General features: G+C 43.6%; 1 protein-coding gene across 1 annotated transcript in view; it reads right to left on the bottom strand.

Annotated features, from left to right (window-relative positions):
* CHMP4B (charged multivesicular body protein 4B) overlaps window positions 1-19,329 on the bottom strand; it is a 38,708-nt gene extending 19,379 nt beyond the window's left edge. The window contains exon 1 of the mRNA XM_070420160.1: window positions 19,013-19,329. Within this exon, the coding sequence (XP_070276261.1) occupies window positions 19,013-19,202 (190 nt within the window). The 5' untranslated portion in view covers window positions 19,203-19,329. The remainder of the gene's footprint in view (window positions 1-19,012) is intronic.
* Between the last annotated feature and the right edge of the window lie 704 nt (window positions 19,330-20,033).

Raw genomic sequence — 20,033 nt, 5'->3', positions numbered from 1 at the left:
TGTTTCCAGCTCTCTGGTCAAATCAAAGACTTAATTTTCCTTATCTGTAAAATGGGAGTAGGGAACGGACCCACATGATCAAAGTCTCGTGTTTCCCAGACACAGTAACTCATCAGCTAGGCTGAGTCATCCACCCTTCTTTCTTTCTTATCTACTGTCTACCCATGAACAAGATATAGCTCTATAATGTCCAGTTGTCCTAGCATGTCTTCATGCTGACTGTCAGGCACTGGTCTTCATGATCTTGGAGACTATTTCTTTAAAGAAAGGGATCATTCTGTATCTGCTTTGGACATGACCTTTTCCCTCCTACCAACTACAGAGCTGTATGCCTTTATTAGCAACTAAAACAAAACCAAATAAAAACTGCTTTCTCATACAGGAAAAAGATCAGGAAAGTCTTTCTTGAGTCTGTTTTCACTTAAGATACAGAAAATTATGTTTTAAACTACTGGATCAAAGTGGGCAGAAAAATTCAGGCCAAAATTAACTCAAGGTAAACTGACTTGTGGGCTTATGGGTCTTATGAGTCTTAAAACCCAAGACAGAAGGAAGTCAGCTCCTAAGAGCCTGGGGGGCCAAAGAAGCGGGAGAAAGTGCCTCTTGTGTTTGCTTTCCTCCATACTGTCTGTGTTCTCTCCTACTTCCCAAAAGAGAAGGTAAGGCTAAGCAAATACTACAGATGTGGATTTTCAGCTGGGTTTGCACCTCTCTAAGTACCCAACAAGGTCTGAGAATACAAGAACTGACTAAGGGATTGAAAAATCCATAATCTGGCTCCTTTGCTGTATTTATAGACAGAAGGACTGGGGAAAATTCTGTGTCTACATAAATATACACACCCTCTTCTCCCTGCAAGAGGCAGCCTCTTTCCTTCAAGCTGCCTCTCACAGCCTTTCTCACTTTCTCCCTTGGACACTAGTCACGATCCCTGATGGGTGGTGAGACTGAGACAGAGGCCAACAATTACCGGTTTCTGTACTCCCAGTAATACCTAACACAAAGCCCTGCACAGGTGTTTGGGAAACAGACACTAAATGAGTAATAGAGGATAATATCCTGCTCTCTTCTCAAGTCCTAAGCTACTCTAAAAATTATCAAGACTGCTGGAGTGCTGAAAATGTTCTGTATGATCTGGGTGGTGGTTACACAGGTATATACATTTGTGAAAATTTACTGAGCTGTAGCCCTGGCCTGTGTGACTCAGTTGGTTGGGTGTCATCCTGTGCACTGAAAAGCTACTGGTTTGACTTGCAGTCAGGGCACATGCCCCAGTTGCGAGCTCAGTCCCCAGTGTGGAGCGTGCAGGAGGCAGCTGATCACTGTCTCTCTCTCATCAATGTTTCTCTCTCTCTCCCTCTCCCTTCCTCTCTAAAATCAATAAAAACATACTTTAAAAAAAACCTTTAACAAATTCACTGAGCTGTACACTTAAGAACTGTATGCCAGCCGAACCGGTTTGGCTCAGTGGATAGAGCGTCGGCCTGCGGACTCAAGGGTCCCAGGTTCGATTCCGGTCAAGGGCATGTACCTTGGTTGCGGGCACATCCCCAGTAGGGGGCGTGCAGGAGGCAGCTGATCGATCTCTCTCATTGATGTTTCTAACTCTCTGTCCCTCTCCCTTCTTCTCTGTAAAAAATCAATAAAATATATTAAAAAAAAAAAAAAGAACTGTATGCCTTACTATAAATAACTTATACCTCAATTAAAAAACAAAAAACAAGAAGCACGAAAAATTAAGTATTTATATATCAACTCTTTCCTACGTCTCTTTATAGACTTCCTAGTCCTCCCTAGAGTGCTATAAAAAGGGTGAAAAGTGGGAATTATTCTGAACCCTTGTACACACAGCCCCAGGGAACAGGAAAAGACAATCTGGTTACACAGAGACTCAGGAATGTAGCAACAACAAGACCCTGGAGTTTATGACCCTCCACCCAGCCTGTGCCAGTCCACGAAACCACCAACAGCCAGTTATAACTCAAAAGAAAACAACCCCCCAAAATAGTAACTGTTTGCTCCGTCTCTCCTGTCAGCTGGTTTTTTGCATGGCAACTTTAATTTTATTTTCAAAACCATTATGGCAGGACTGTGAACATGCCACCACAGTGTCTACTGAGAAGCAATAGGCAGCAGAACTCACTGGAATGAGGATGTAGAAACCATGGGTCTAGTCCCAGGTTTGCCTTCATGAGCTGTGTCATTTAAAATATATATCTATTTTTTAATTTTTAAAAAATCCTCACCTGAGGATATTTATTTATTTACTTATTTAATATATTTTTGTTGATTTCAAAGAGGAAGGAAGAGGGATAGAAACACCAATAATAAGAAAGAATCATTGATTGCTGCCTTCTGCACGCTCTGCACTGGGAATCAAGCTTTTAACTGGGCATATGCACTGACCAGGAATTGAACCGTGACCTTCTGGTTCATAGGTTGATGCTCAACCATTAAACGACACCAGCCAGGCTGTTTATTGATTTTAGAGACAGAGGAAGGGAAAGAGAAATATTGATGAAAGAGAAAAACACTGATCAGTTGCTTCCCGACAGGGGAATTGAACCCAAAACCTAGGCATGTGCCCTGACCAGGAATTGAACCTGTAACGTTTTTGGAAAACAGGACAATGCTCCAACTAATCAGGCTAAGGCTGGGACTTGAGGTTTTAAAGACCTTAATTTAGAACCCGGTGGGTAAATGTCTTCCATATTCCTAAAATGCTTAGTTGCTCATAGTGGCACCAGGATTCACACTAAGCACAAGAGGCCTTTCCAGAGAAGCCCACTGCTTTCCCCAAGACTCCCAGCATCATCTTCAATCACCATCCTAAAGAGCAGATTTAATTAAAGTGATTCAAGTCAGACCAGCCCTTAGCAGTTGGTTCCTTTCTCTATTCCGCTCATAGGAGACAAATGGTCTGCATCCTGTGGCCCAAAAGTGGCTCTGTGAGGAAGTCAAGTCCTGCCACAAGGAAACACTCCCAGTATGCTTAACTGGTCACTACTGAGTTTTTGTCCAGCAGAGCTTGAGCCTGCTCAGCCTCAGCAGAAATCTGTGACTGTGGTTTGCTAAAAGTCTGGCAGTCAAATCAGAGGCAGGCTACTGACCCAAACGAGGCTCAGACATCAGGACAGATCCCCTCCAGCATCTGTGTTGCTTGCTTGGAAAAAGGCTCAGGGGATCCGCTAAAAACCATTATTCAGCTCTGGTCTCTGAACCAGGGAATCAAAATGGAAAAATGTCCAGCACCTTCTACAAAACAGTCTGTGGCTGCTCTCAGCTTTTACAAAGAGGAGGGATGTACCCAAGTTGTTAACAGACAAAATGAATGCTGAGCTGCTCCATCTTTTTATGCAGCAAAACTGCCTGGAGCAATACCTGGTTCTCTGGTGGGTTACTGTACAGTGGACACTTGTTGACTCAGAGAATGTTAGAGCAGGAACAAATCTTAGCATTCATGCAATCCATCGTTCTCATTTTACTGTCAATAAAACAAAAGCCCAGAGTTGGGAAGACACTTGCCCAAAGACAGCAGTTCACAGTCAGAACTAGAACCAGGGTACAGTATCTCTAAGTCCTAGAGCTCTGTCTGACCATCCTGGGTGATGGAAGGAGCACCCAGAGAATAGGAAAGCCAACAGGAAACTGGAAGCTCAGGAAAAAAGGGGTGGAGTTTCTTTTCAGATTTTTGTGATTAAGATAGCAGATAGAGTCTGGGCTGAACCTAATGTATGACCTCAGAAACACAGGTCCTTGTCATTAGCTAAGGGAAATAACTACCTCTCTCTCTCTCTCTCTCTCTCTCTCTCTCTCTCTCTCTCTCGGATCAAAGATAAACATGAAGAGAAGATTAAATAATCTCAAAGATCACAACTAATTGACTGAGCCAGCCAGGCACTAAGAGGAAACGTACAGTATGAGGCAGCCAAGAAACAACCTGATTAATAAATGAGGTTGGGTCAAGCCAATTTAAATAGGGAAGATGTGTCTGCTTACCTTCAGCATGTAACCTGATATACTCACTAAATTCAATCTAACATAGATCCCTCCGTTTGGAATCCAGGGCCTCCTCAGAGAAGCCACAGCCTACCTTTTCAACTTTCACTTGACCTGAGCCACCACTACTCCTCAACCATACTCCATAATCCTCCCATCCCTCACACACACACAACATATGCTAATCTTGGCTCCCACAATCCCCCTACTGGAATGGCCCACCCACCCCTTCCTCTGTCCCAATCCTGCTCATCTGTGTCCCATCATCTATGTCCCATACAGACCCTTCACATGGACTCTTGCACAGCGGGCACTCAAAATGTTGGCTGAACTGGGTGGAACTTAATCCAGCAACCTTTTTCCTTTTCTCACCATCATCTGATAGAAGCTAACCGCCCTATTCTGGAATGCCAACCAGAGTCCCAGCTCCTAAACCTGGGAGTAGCTGGCTCTCTTTCAGAGACAATTTATGTGGTCTGGCCTCTCTGCCGCTTACCTCTGAAATAAGAATAATAGTACCCTAGCTGCTTTGGCTCAGAGGTTAGAGCGTTGGCCCAGGGACTGAAGGGTCATGGATTTCATTCCAGGTCAAGAGCACGTACCTTGGTTACAGGCTCCATCCCTGCCCCCATCTGGGTGTGGGGGATGCAACCAATCCATGTGTCTCACATGGATGTTTCTCTCTCTTCTGTCTATTCCCTGCACCTCCACTCTCTCTCAAAAGCAATGGGAAAAAAATATCCTCGGGTGAGGATTAACAAAAAAATAAAGAGAGAGAGAGAGTGAGAGAGAGAGAGAGAGAGAGAGAGAAATAGTACTTGTCAAAGAAGCTAAGGGCTTTGAGATGAGAGGCTCTGGAAACACAGATTCTCAAGTTCAAGGCCATGAGTTTAAACTCCCCTTTAGACACATGCACCATTTACCAACTAATGCTAGGAACTGAAAGTTTGTTTCCAACCAAATGCTTCTTCTTTTATCACAAATGCCCTAGAGTATAGCTGTTGAGAGAGCTACACTGAGGACTCCAGATAGCCTGTTGGCTTTTTATTTCCACAGAGTGTGGAGATTTCCATCTCGAGTGTGGAGATAGTTCATGGTTTCAAGAAAAACCCAGAGTTTCAGGCTTGCTATTCTCTAAAATCTCATGGTATAATGCACCAATTCATTCCCAACCTATGGGCTGTGAGCCCATTGGGTTCATAGTTATCACTCCACTGCTCTGTATATGTGGCCACCCAGTGCACTGCCTGTGTACCACACGACAAATATATATATCACACAAAAATAAAAACAGCTACCACGTGGCCACCTACTACCATTCATGTCAGACACAGTCCTAGGATAGAGAAACAAATAGTGGGTATTCAGTAAATACTGGTTGAAGAGCTGTCTGCAGCCACCAACCCAATAGCAGTGTTTGGAGACATTTTTGGTTGTCAAAACTGGAGAGGGGATGCTATGGACATCTAGTGAGTAGAGGTCAAGGATGCTGCTAAACATCCTGCAATGCACAGGACAGCCTCCCACAACAAAGAATTATCCAGTCCATAATATCCATAGTGCCAAGGTGGAGAAACACTGCTCTAGAGGCCACTGAGAAAACTACCTTATTGTGGTGAAAGAAATGGAAACCAGGCTGGGAAATACACAAGCTAATGGTGTAGCAGACTGTAAATAAATTAATACAGTGAAATAAATTAATAATATTAATAAATTAATACAGTGGTCTCTCTGGCACTAGTCCCACTGTATATAAGATGAGCCAGTCACTCTAAGGACTCCCAACCTTGTCCTCCTTAACCTGGCCCATACCCATTACGACACATAGCCTTGCTGAAGCTGGCAAGGGAATCTGAGACTGAGCATTAACAAGAGGGATGCAGAACAATGTAGAAAAGCACTAGACTGGGAGCCTAAAGAAGGGTTCTAGCTTGGACAGTCCCTCGGAAAACCACTTAATTGCTTTGAGCCTTAGTTTCCTCCCCTACAAAATGGGGTTAAAAATCACACCCTGCCCTTTCTAACGAATAAAGCTTCTCCAAGTTTCAAAAGATCATGTATGTGGAAGTGCTCTGTAAGCCATAAAACCCTGTACAAATGTGAAGTATTTCCCTGCAGAATAACAGGCATTCACACTGTGGAGGGAATATTATAAAAACTGATTTCCAATGGCAGGATTTTGTCCATTGATAAGTTATAGGCACTAAAGGCTATAGAGTCTTGGTCCCATGAGAACACCAAAGATACCAGAACCCACTGTGATACAGCCCACCTCACAATGCCCAAGGCTCCTGGGTAAGTGCTATGATTCATATAATTCAAACCTCACCTTTCTCATCTCTAAAGCATGGGGGTGAGGTGTAATACCACTTAATGCAAGGGGTTGTTGAAAAAAATCAAAAGTGATCAAGGTTTTAAAGTGCATGGCATTTCCCAAAGATAGAGGAAGGTTTTCATTTTCTGAAGATTTTTCTCCAGAAAAAAAATTTTTTTACTTTAAAATATAACTTTCTTAGAATGATGAAATAATTTAAGAAAAGGTGTTCCTACTCTGCCATCTGTCCTTTATACCTCCAAAATTACCTCTCAAATCTAAGCATGAGAAGAGCTGTCTGCAGCCACCAGCCCAATAGCCTGTCTGCTAAGAACAAAAGCTGAATGCCAGGCTGATAGTTCCTTCCTTGGACATGGTCAGAGAAGGCTATCGGAGCCCACTACTACTCAACAACCGAATCTACTCCAGACTTGCTAAGCAACCTGCAACCACTTACTACCCAGTGTGCAAGATTCTAAAGGGAAAAAATGCTCTGGAGAGGGGAAAGCAACTGATCGACCTGATGGAGAATTAAGAAACTAGCAATCATTTGAGATTTAAATGTCACCCTTGTCAGTCAACGTTTCCAAGTCTAATAAATTCTGGGAACACTGAAATGATCAAACTCCTCACCCTAATGGGGAGTCTTCTAGGTGGCCAGGTCTGAGTAGCAACCCTCTCTTCAAACCTCTCCAGAGAACAGCAGCCAGGCTACACACATGTACAAATCTTATTTCTGCTTTTACAACTATCAGTCTTACAAAGATTACAAACAAGCAACTTACAGTTCTTGCATATGCAGATAGTAGAGAATCCACTCCTCAGGTTTATTAGTCCCTACCTTCTTTTGCCGGATGTAGACAATGCAAATGTGTAATAATTATCAGAATAAGCTGTACTTTAAACTTAGTATTCTTTTTTTTTTTTTTTAATATATTTTATTTATTTTTTACAGAGAGAAAGGTAGAGAGATAGAGAGCTAGAAACATCGACGAGAGAGAAACATCGATCAGCTGCCTCCTGCACATCTCCCACTGGGGATGTGCCCACAACCCAGGTACATGCCCTTGACCAGAATCGAACCTGGGACCCTTCAGTCCGCAGGCTGACGCTCTATCCACTGAGCCAAACCGGTTTCGGCAAAACTTAGTATTCTAAAGCTAATTATTTTATGACTAACCTAAGCCAAGCATTTATTCATTCTTACATCCACGCCCCCTACCCCCAAGGGGGCTTCTGATTCAAATAAAGTATTTCAGTTTGATTCCTAGTCAGGGCACATGCCCAAGTTGTGGGTTCATCATGCTCAGGGTGCTTACAGGAGACAACCAATCTCCTCTCTCTCTCTCTCTCTCTCTCTCTCTCTCTCTCTCTCTCAAAAACAAACAAACAAACAACACCAAAAAACAAAGCACAAAAACATATTTAAAAATAAATAAGTAAAAATAAAAAACAAAAGTACTGCATGTATTTCCATGTTCCTGGTTTTTCTTTCTCAAAAACATTTCCTATTAAATCAACTTCAAGCATTCATACATTTTGAGCTCCCTTCTGCTCTAATATTCTAGAACTCTCCAAAATACCTATTTACTAAAACACAGATTTAAACAATACACACACTCCACTGTATAGCCTATGCTCTGAATTCTTAATATGCTTCTAGAACAGATCACACTGTATCCTGATTACATATGTTTATTTGTCTGTCACTCTATATGAGCATCTCAGAGGCAATGACCTGTCTTCATCTGCATTTACCCGGTAAACTAGCACAGTATCTGGCACACAGCTCAAGATAACATATACTTATCAATCAAGTATATGAAGCAAGTTTCTAGCTACCTTCTTTAAAAATGGACCATCTGAAATGAAATGTGAATTTCTATCCATGCAGCACTAAGACCAAAAAATAAATAAATAAGTTGGAATCTCAACATCAGAGTCCCTAAACAGTACACAATATCCAATCTGTTTCAAAATCTTAGTTTCCTTTTCTCAAATACACTATTCTTTATGCAACACAGCTAGATGAAAGCAATGTTCTTTTGCAATTTCCAGTTGTAACTCCAGATCTGAGGTGATGTCACATACCAACATGAGTATTTACACCCAACCTCCACCTCACCCCACGACTGCCTACTTCTTTACGGACTAATGGAAAGAATCACATTGTCACCCCCAACCCTAAACTGTGGCAATTGCTCCCTCCTTCAAATCTCCACCAAGCTCCATTTAGGGTGCTCCTGTGGGTGGTACTTACAGCCAACTTTGGACTTTAATTACTCCTATCCTGGGTTTATCCCCATACCAAGAGCCTCCTGAGAACATGGTTGTAAGGCAGGGCCTCACACCTGGGCCTGCTTTGGGACTCAGAGCCTCCTAGCTCAGCAAATTCAACTGCCCTGAGTGTTCAATGGGAGGAGATGTCCTCAGCAGTCTGTGCCAAGCCCCTGAGCAACCTGGTGCTTACCGCCTGTTTGCTTGTGTTATTGGGGGGTGGGGGTGGGGGTGGGGGGGAACATGTTATTTTTTTTTGGTTCAAGGCTGAAAAGAAGAGAATGCACTTTGCTGGATTTTAACCCAATTAGGAATCCCTGCTCAAAAATTCACTATCACCCCAAAATCCAGGAAAAAATGTCATCTTATAGAACTGAAGAGGGCAAGTTAAATGATGGAATGTCCTGCTTCATCATCCCACCTAACTTCTCTTCCCTATCTGAGAAGCTATTTGTGATAACTTTTTTCTCTTAGAGAGAGAGCCACAGATCTGTTCACTGTAGGACCCATTGGGCCAGGAAATCCACATGGCATCTCAGATGGCTCCTATAACAGAACAGGCACTCAACAGAACACCTGTCCCTCCTGCTGTAGAAAACTTGGTATAGCAGAACAGTAGCAATATCATATAAACAGACTAGGAAAAAGCCATTAAACAAGGAAATTAGAACCTTCAAAAAATCATTTCTGGTGCCTGGCTGACCTAGGAACCAGGAGGTTGTGGTTCAATTCCCGGTCAGGGCACGATTCCCAGTGGGGGGCGTGCAGGAGGCAGCAGTGATTCTCTCACATCGTTGATGTTTCTATCTCTCTTTGCCTCTCCCTTCCTCTCTAAAATCAATAAAAATGTATTTTAAAAATAATTTCTAGTAGAAAAAGATATAACTTTAAAAAAGGCATTTCCTAGCCCCTATCTCTGTGGTTCTTAAGACATTCAACACAAGCCTTGCTAGTTGGAAATTCTTTCTTTACTAACTGGTCCCCCCCACCAGGCAGTAGTGCTCCCTGAGGATGGGAACTTTCTCTAACTTACTACTGGGGTTGCCAGTGGGTCTTCACGACAGAACACATAACTGAATGCCTGCCAGTTACCCAAATGACTGTCGTCTTTCATGAAGTAGGCTGTTACCCAATCAGCAGGATATTTGCTTCAAGTTTTTTTTCAAGAAGGGGAAGATGAACTTCTACTAAATCGTCCATCTTCCAAGACCTCATCAGATTTTAAGGTAACTGAAGGTATTTGGGAATAAGGTGAGCTGGATAAGAGTTTAGTCTTTGAGCAGCAAGAAAAAGTGACCAAATTGATCAGGGAGACAGCATCTTCGCTGTCCAGGAATGAATACTGGCCTGGTCCTGTGAAAAATGCCCAACATTCTCACTTAATCCCTACAATAACTATAAAGAAGTGTCTCTCTAACTTTAATGTGCATACAAAGACCTGGGGAATCTCATAAAAAGGTAGGTTCTGCTTCAGAAGGTCTTGGGGGGCCTGAAGTTATGCATTTCTAACAACTTCCCAAATGCTCCCACAGACCACACTTTGAGTAGCAAAGTTGTACAGTATCCTGTTTTTGCAGTCGAAGAAGCTGGTGCTCAGAAATATGAGACTTGCCCCAGATCACAAAAGTAGTAAGTAGCAGAGGTGAAATGTAAACTCAGGTCTTCTGATCCCAACCCAACGCCTTTTCTACCATCCCATCCCATCCCATCCCATCCCATCCCACTAACCTTTGAGCTAAACAGTCACAACCACAGAGATGTATAGTTTTTGTGAATTCCTCAAATAAGCCTTCCAGCCAGCTTTGCCCTGTAAGGAAGAAGGAGGAGATAGAGCTAGAAATATCAGCTACGGGAGAATCAAAACCAGCCAGGTGCTCTTGTTAAGAACTTCAATCCTGCCCTGGCCGGTTTGGCTCAGTGGATAGAGCGTCGGCCTGCGGACTCAAGGGTCCCAGGTTCGATTCCGGTCGGGGGCATGTACCTTGGTTGCGGGCACATCCCCAGTAGGGAGTGTGCAGGAGGCAGCTGATGGATGTTTCTCTCTCATCGATGTTTCTAACTCTCTATCCTTCTCCCTTCCTCTCTGTAAAAAATCAGTAAAATATATTTAAAAAAAAAAAAAGAACTTCAATCCTTCAATCTTTCAGCTAAGACTCCTGAAGAAGAACCAAACAAACTTTAGGAGTTGCTAGATACTCATTCCTTTACTAATAAAAGGCCACAGCAATGTATAACTGCTTCTCAAAAGAAAAACAACAACTGTCTCAGTGATATGGGAATTACACAGAACCAAATGAATCCTAAACAAATGGCTAGACCTGCGTGTTCTGGGCTCTGCTGTTCATACCTTGGCTGGAATATTCAGAGTATTCACTCTATACCTTAAAAGCAACAATGATGAGCAGGAGAATATCCAGGGGAGGGTAACAAGGAAAGAACAGAAACACCAGGCAACAGAGTAGTCAATGCAAGAGAGAAGATCTGTCCTAGGGAAGTGCAGGCTTGAGACATAAGCACCATCTTCCCTGATCATTCCTGTCAGAGGAGTATTAGACCTATTCTGAGGTTCCAAGAAGCAGAATGAGCACCCTCTTTCCCAACACTGTCTATGTCAGAGCTCAGAATTGCCCCCTCCATGCTTCTAACTCCAGATCCCACCTTCTCGTCACCTCCCAAGCTGCTTCTATGGAGCTACCACCCCAATCTGAACTGGAGGTAGGCACTACAGGAAGACAGATCTGTTCCAAATAAGAAAGGCGATTTTACAGTCAGAGTGTCCAAAGACAGACTATGCTGTAGTGTAGGAGGATAGAGCATCTAATATAAATCCCATCAGCAGAGAGGTTCAATCAGAGGTTAATCCCTTGGCAGGAATACTGCAAAGGGAATTTGGGCAATGGATGAGTGGCTGGGTGAGATGAACTTGCCAACCCTCAGAGATGAATTAATCTCTTCCTGCTGCGTTTTCCTCTAACATTTCATTTATACACTTACCACAACTTGCCTTTTACCAGTTACTTGTACGTGTGTGTGTTCTTCACTGAATTGTGAGCCCTTACAGCAGTGGTTCTCAACCTTCCTAATGCCGCGACCCTTTAATACAGTTCCTCATGTTGTGGTGACCCCCAATTTCATTGTTACAAATTGAACATAATTAAAGCATAGTGATTAATCACAAAAACAATATGTAATTATATATGTGTTTTCCGATGGTCTTAGGCAACCCCTGTGAAAGGGTTGTTCGACCCCCAAAGGGGTCGCAACCCACAGGTTGAGAAACGCTGCCTTATAGGGAGAAGTAGGGTCTCAGCCATCTTTATATCCCCTTTGTGCCTAAGACTATACCTGGGAAACCAAGGACATTTATGTCCCTCCTTTGTGCCAGGCACTCTGCTAGGCACTTTACGTATATCAACTTATTCCATATCCTTATAAGAACCCTAAGAATTATTGTTATTCCTTTTTATAGATGGGAAAATTGAGACTCAGAGTAAATAACTGCCAAGGTACTGTTCGTGGGTGGTTAAGCTGGCATTCAAATGGAGAAATATTTGCCTACACCATACATTATGCTGCCTCCCTCCTAGAAAGAACTCAATAAACATCTGCTGACTTGAGACAAATACCTTAAAAACAAGGTAGTACTATATCCAACTAGGACTGTAGTTTGTTTCCTATTATGATGCTTAAATTTTTCTTCTAAATATAGCCATCCATCCTCAAAATGAGCAATATAAAGTTGTTTTGTTTGAATATCCTCTGTCTCACCTTTTAAAGGACAGTGGTATAGTCCTAGCCAGTTTGGACCAGTGGATAGAGCGTTGGCCTGCGGATTGAAGGGTCTCAGGTTCGATTCCGGTTGGGGGCACATGCCCAGGTTGCGGGCTCAGTCCCCAGTTGGGAGTGTGCAGGAGGCAGCCGATTGGTGATTTCTCTCATCACTGATGTTTCTATCTCTCTCTCCCTCTCCCTTCCTCTTTGAAATCAATAAAAGTATATTTAAAAAATTAAAAAATAAAAGATAGTGGTATAGCACAAAACAATCTTGGGCAAGAGGACTATGTTTTCATAAACCCTTCATACCCCAAAGAACTCCTAAGGCTCCATTCGAGGGCTCTGGACCATTGTAAACAAAGCTGCTCCTGGCTTTCTGCCTCAGAGACGTACACTCACACACATGCTCACAGGCCTCATTCTCCACACTTAAAAGTTCCCTGAATATAACAGTCCAACTCAAAGATCCTCACATTTAGCTAAACTTCTAAACAAAATCTATCTTGAATTTTAAATCACATTATAAACCCACTGGCAGGCACTTTAAAAATATTTAATCTCCCTGCCAAATGAGGCAAAAAAAAAAAAAAAATTTGTCATTTGAATCAAAGGCGCCAGCATGTTTGGACAGCCAACACATAAGGCCTTTCTGACATTCCATCTGTCTTAAGAAGTAAACCAAGCCCAATCTAGCCAACCATTTCTTGAAACAAAAAACTTAAGTGTCACCAAGGGAAATTCCCACTGCTCAGTTCCCCAGGTGGGTTTCAGGTTTTCCATCCTGGGCTTCTGGAAGAGGAGATCCTATTGGCATATCCACCATTTAAGATGCTGTGATTTTCCACCTGTCAGAATGGCTATCATCAACAAATCAACAAACAACAAGTGCTGGCGAGGATGCGGAGAAAAAGGAACCCTCCACTGCTGGTGGGAATGCAGGCTGGTGCAACCACTGTGGAGAACAGTATGGAATTTCCTCAAAAAACTAAAAATGGGACTCCCATTTGACCCAGTGATCCCCCTTCTAGGAATATATTCCAAGAAACTAGAAACACCAATCAGATATGATATATGCACCCCTATGTTCATAGCAGCACAATTTACAATAGCTAAGATTTGGACACACCCTAAGTGCCCATCAGCAGATGAGTGGATTAAAAAACAGTGGTACATCTACACAATGGAATACTACACTGCTATAAAAAGGAAGGAACTAAAAAAAAAAAAAGGAAGGAACTCCTACCATTTGCAACAGCATGGATGGACCTGGAGAGCATTATGCTAAGCGAAATAAGCCAGTCGGAGAAAGACAAATATAACATAATCTCACTCATTTGTAGAATATAATGAACAACATAAACTGATGAACAAAAACAATCCAGAGACAGAGAAGCATTGATCAGATAGTTAAACCTCAGAGGGAGGGTGGAGGTAAGGGGGAGAGAGCAACCAAAGGACTTGTATGCATGCATATAAGCATAACCAGTGAACACAGACACCAGGTGAGTGAGGGCATGAGTGGGGGGAGGGGGGCAAGGGGGGGGGGATAAGGACACATATGTAATACCTTAATCAATAAAAAAAATTTTTTAATGAATTTATTGGAGAGTTTTAGAGCTCAATAAAATGTTTGACTATTGAAGTAAAAAAAAAAAAAAGATGCTGTGATTTTCAACCTGATACCTTGATTCCAGAGAACCAAAAGCCAAATTCACTATAAATTTAACTTAAGATATCTTCCCACATGCTAATGTTTTACAGCAACATTACTAAACATGAGAGCACCACCTGGCTCCAGCAATACGCAGACTTAATGAAGACATATTTCCGTGAGCTCCTGGCCTCTCTGCATCGATCAAGACATTTCCAGCTGAACCTAAATTAACCTGTAAATGAACTGATTTGCATCCATAAATCCAAAAGAAATGTACCATTGTAGTGTGTTTGAGATACACAGTCTCCATTTCCCAATCTCATACAATTTTCTTGTTAAACTAAATGATCCTTTCTATAAACTGTTTTCATCTTTAGTAAAACAGGACAAAAGGAAAATCTGAACCACCTAGGGTAGATACTTCATAAATAGTTACAGTGCCTTAAAAAGAAAAGAATCTCAGATATCTGACCAACCTTCTTAGGAAGAAAACCAACAAGACACTGTTTAGAAAGGTACCAAAAGAGACCTAAGTTTCAGTGATTTTATCATTTCACTTAGACTGCAATCCTGGTTTCCATCTAGTTCTCAGTGAAAGAACTTTTCCATTTTTTAAAAATATATTTTATTGATTTTTTACAGAGAGGAAGGGAGAGGGATAGAGAGTTAGAAACATCGATGAGAGAGAAACATCGATCAGCTGCCTCCTGCACACCCCCTATTGGGAATGTGCCCGCAACCAAGGTACATGCCCTTGACCGGAATCGAACCTGGGACCCCTCAGTCCGCAGGTCGACGCTCTATCCACAGAGCCAAACCGGTTAGGGCAAACTTTTCCATTTTGATAATCAAACCAAAGAAGTCTGATTAACAAAAAGGAAAGTATACTTTCTTAATATCCACAATGTGCTACACTCTTTCATACGTTATCTTAGCTAATCCTCACCATATGGTCATGTGAGATGTATATAATTTCCACTTTGTAGAAAAGGAAAGTGATGATACTTAAGTCTCCTGGATGGCAGGGATCATGTCTAGTGTCTCTACATTCCTAGTACTGAGCTCCCAGTACTGAGTATGTGGCCTAGGACACAGTTTAAGAGCCTACCACATGCTTAAGAATGAATACATGACTAAGGGAAAGGAAAAGAAATTTGGAAAAAATATTCAATCCAAATTTTGCTCTAAGCTTTTAACTGAAACCAGTGCCTGGAACACACCTGCACACTGCAAATAATCTACTTGAGCTTCAGAGGTTTGTTTCAAAGGACAACCTATCATCTTTCTAATGTGTATGCCACAAAGATACCATCCACATTTGGCTATAAACTCCACAGGGCAGGGCCTGATACTACTGAACTTTTTTTTCTCCCACTCAGCACCACACCTTGCACAGGAGGGCGTTTAGTGATCTGAGCAATGACAAAGGTCATGATGACGCCTTCAGCCATCATGAGAGTAAATAGAACACAAGATGCCCACAGCCACCAGAAGAACTAGTCTCTGAGTCATTACTTCCTGTCTCCAGCCTCATTTTCCTCTCTATACAATGGGAATAACAAGAGAACACACTCACAAGATTGTTTTAATTAATTTAATAAATATTAAGCATTAATCACATGCCAGGCACTATGCTAGCTGTGATAAACATTCATGCCTCATAGAACTCACAGTCCCAGTGGATGCTGTAAGACTCATATGAAAAAAGGACTTTTACAAACTTCAAAGAACTATACTATTATGAAGTACTGCTCCTCCCCTGTGCTTCCCAACTTAGTTAATGGCATCACCCCCAAATCACTGTCTAAGCTCTAAACTTGGGAATTGTCCTCAACTCTCTCTTCTTCATCCTGCGCACAGTTCTAATCCATCACCAAGTCTCTTCTGATTGTCCTTCAAAAAAGTCTCTGTCATTATTACTTCTTGTCTAGTTTTCCATGCTTCTACACTAGGCACTTTGTTCCTACCTGAATAAGTACAAGTCTTGTAATAATGATAATGGCAAGCAGTTATTGATCACTTATCATATGTCAGGCTTTGTATTAAGAGCTTTACATGCATAACATAATTTAATCCAATTATGGATTAAATTAAATACTACTACCCATATTTATAGATGAATCTGAGGTGCAGAGCAACCTACCCAAGGTGCACACAGCTAGTGACAAAGCTACGGCTCAAATCCGTATCTATGAGATTCTACCCTTACCTGTTACTGGATCCCTGCCTCCAGTTCTTTCCTGGTTGGTCTACATGCTTTCCTTTATGCTGCTGCTGGAGTGTTCTTTCAAAAATCCAAGCTGATCTGTATATTCTGGTTTAAGACAGCCAGTGGCTCCTCACCATCTCCAGGTTAAAGTCTGAAGACCACAGGCCACTCCTGTGTTACCTATTTGTTGTCCCGCCACACTCTCACAGCTCCCCAAATTCTTTGCTGACCCACCTCACATCTCCCTCTTCTGCAAAGCCTTTTCTGCCCTTCGCCTCCAGACAGGAACCTTCTCCTCTTTAGCCTTGGCCCCAAATACATACACACTCATGTTTCAGCACTGACAAGTATGTTTCTTTCCTTCTCCTCTCTTTTATCTCTTTATCTCTCTCTCTCTCTCTCTCTCTCTCTCTCTCTCTCTCTCACACACACACACACACACACACACACACACACCACACACAAACTCAAACAAAACAAAACTACACACTTCCAATCCTGAGTCCCTGGAGGGCAGGCACAACGTATTTTCATCTCTTTTTCTCTGGGTCCCAGCACAGTATCAAGTCAATAAGTGACTAAATGACTTGTGGTGGCGTTAACACCTCACAGCACTATCCCAATACGCAGATATGACCTTGCCCCCAGAGGACGCTATAAAGAAGGGCAGTAGCTCCTGTCCTCTCAGGAAAACTCAAGATAGACTGCTTTCAGCAAAGTTATTACAACTGAGATTGGTACTCCATAGTCTGCTGGAAGCCTCCCTCCAAGCCAATTCAATCACCTCTAAAACTGCAGAAACTAAACTAGTAGCTTCAGACCAAAAGACCACAGGAGAATTGCACTTTGATGGGAGATGGCGTAAAATGACGCCCTCCTGACCACCCTGAAACGAGCAAAGCATTCCCAAATGCAGACCAGTAAAAACAGTGACTCTAATTACCATGAACAACAGAGGACCTTCCTGAGTGAGAGTCATCCTCCCCAAAAAACTAGAGACAGCAAAATCTGACGCTGCTCCCCATCTCCAGAGCTGCAACTGGCGTCTAGGCCACAGACAGATGACTGCAACTGCCTTCTCACGGGTCTCCCTGCTCCCACCCTCACTCCCTCCACCAGTCTATTTTCCAAAGAGCAGCCAGATGGTGTTTTTAAAACCATTATCAATAATTAGGACAATTAGGACATGCATAACACCCTCCAACAGCTTTCCATCACTTGAAATAAACTCTTTCCAAACTCTTTACCAGGAAGTTCAAGGTCCGTCTACTCCCCACCCCTTATTCCACACCACTCCCCCCTTCAATCACTACATTCTAGAAACCGAGGTCTTGTGGTTCTTAAAACAGGCCAACCTCTGGGCCTTTTCCTATGCTGTTCTCCGGGCCCAAAGGCCCCTCCCCTAGATTTTTCCAGAGCTGGATCCTTCTCAAGAACAAATTTACCTTTTCAAGGAGGACTTCCCTGACCACTCTATCTAAAGTGACACCCATTTCCACCCCATCACTCCCCATCTGTAACTTTTTCCCTACACAACAAGACAATATTTTCTTGATTTATTTTCCTGTCTCTGTCTTCTCCCTCATTAGAGTGGAAGCTGTGTTTTGTTCACCCTATGAAAGCACACAAAATTCCAAAAGAATTGTAGACTATTGACAAAGGAACATCCTCAGGATGGGCTACTTTGTTCTTATGTTAAAACGAAGGAAACTTCTATTTAGCTCTTACTATGTGCTAGGCACTGTAAATCCATAATCTTCCCTGACGGAAAGGTAAATTAACTAGTTCAAGGTCACAGAGTAGGGACTACCAGAGTTCAAGTTAAGTAACTTAGAGCTTCTCAACCCCTCTCACCTTTGCCCCCTCTTAGGGGAAGGGTCTCAGACTATGTACGGTTCACTCTCATATTGCCATAACAAGAAAAATTAAATGTCTAAATTGCTTTACAATTATTAAAGCATTTTCACACTCACCTTAACTTAAGAATATAAAGCAAATACAAAAAAAGAACATAAAGCTCTTACCCAGAAAGCCATACAAGTAAAGTGCCTCAAGGTTCGGTCTCCCTGCCCTTAACCACAGCAGTGGGGCCTGGGGAGGAGTCCTGGCCAATGGGGGACTGGAATCGGTATTTCTGGTCTAGAGGGATGGGGAAGCGGTGAGTCACGGGGTGCAGGCTGGGCCTCCGTGAAACTCTGGGAAGACCTGGCTCCGAAGCACCAAGAAGCGAATCGCAGAGCTGGAAAGCACCTTAGGCCTCATGGAGGCAAAACCTTGGCTGACGGATGGGGCAAACTGAGACAAGAGGAAAAGTAACTTGCTCAAGTCCACTCAGCCGGCGAACAGAGCCGGAGCCAGGGGTCTCCTCTCCCCCAGGCCCCGCTCCTCTCCGTCAAGGCGGCTTCTCAAGGATAATTGAGTCAGAGGGTGGAAAGAGCCAAGGGCAGCTCATGGACTCCACAGAGGGGCAGGGGAAGGACCAGGAAAGGACGAGTGTTAGGCAATCGGCAGTCCCTGGGAAGGGTGGGTGAGCGCAGGCCAGAGGGAGGAGGAAAAGGCGGAAGAGGAACGAAAAGAGTGAGGGAGAAGTAAAGTGTTGTGAAAACAGGGTCTGGAGGGGCCTGGGGGGAGAGGGCTTGGAATGAGAGCCTGATGCTCGGGGAGACACGGAAGGGAGTCTGACCCGGGAGATTCCAGGATCCGAGCAGATCCTGGTGCGCGTCTGACGAAGGTGGAGTCCGGGCCCGGGAACTGAGGGGAGTCTACGGGAGCCGGGCCGACTCACCGCGCTTGTTTTTGGTGCCGTGCTTCTTGGCGGCCGTCAGCTCCTGCTCGATCTTCTTCTCCAGAAATTCTTGCTTTTTACTTAGCATCTCCTCCGTGTCCCGCAGCCTCTGGATGGCCTCCTGGGGGGTCGGGCCGCCCTTGCCAGCCTTTCCCCCTCCCGCCCCGAACAGCTTCCCAAATACCGACATGGTTGCTGCTCGCCGCGCCGGCCTGCGCCGTCCGCTCCGGCTCGGCTCGGCTCCGGCGCCCGCTCCCGGCCCAGCCGCTCCCTGCTGCCGCAGGCCTCTCCACCGCCTCCGCCCCGCAGCTGAGCCCGGCCGTGCCACCTCCCATAGGCCCCCACGCCCGGCTCCGCTGGCGTCAGGGCAACGCGCCGCCTACCACAACTCCCAGAGTGCAACGCGCTGACTGTGCCTCAAATATGATGGAGAGAGGCACATGGCATGCCGGGAAGCTATAGTCTTCCGTCTTGAGGCGCTGGGTGACGCGTGTTGTTTGGTCTGTCTAGGGTTAAAGGGCGAGAGGGAATGCTGGGAAATGTAGTGTCCTTGGGAACCTACTCAGCAGGGGAAGAACAGAAAGAGAAATAACTTAAAAAAAAACCACAACACTGTAATTAACATTATGCACATTCTGTGATCCAGGCATCGTGAAAAGTACTTTATATACATTATCACATTTAATTCTCACAAGCCTATGACAAATAATACTGTTCTGATTTCGTAGGTGAGTAACCAAGACTGAGAAATTGAGTGATTAACTATTTTAACTTATTAGTCCTGTCTTTGCATTTGCTGTTCCCTCTACCTTGAATGCCTTTCTACTTTTTTTTTAAATAAATTTTATTGATTTTTTACAGAGAGGAAGGGAGAGGGATAGAGAGTCAGAAACATCAATGAGAGAGAAACATTGATCAGCTGCCTTGTGCATACTCCCCATTGGGGATGTGCCCGCAACCAAGGTACATGCCCTTGACCAGAATCAAACCTGGGACCCTTCAGTCCGAAGGCCGACGCTCT

This window comes from Myotis yumanensis, unplaced genomic scaffold, assembly GCF_028538775.1.
Source record: "Myotis yumanensis isolate MYYU_CA2020_CCGP unplaced genomic scaffold, mMyoYum1.0.hap1 SCAF_7, whole genome shotgun sequence".
In the NCBI taxonomy this organism is placed as follows: Eukaryota; Metazoa; Chordata; class Mammalia; order Chiroptera; family Vespertilionidae; genus Myotis; species Myotis yumanensis.
The sequence above is the reverse complement of the archived record's forward strand: the minus strand, read 5'-3'. Positions and strand labels throughout refer to the sequence as shown.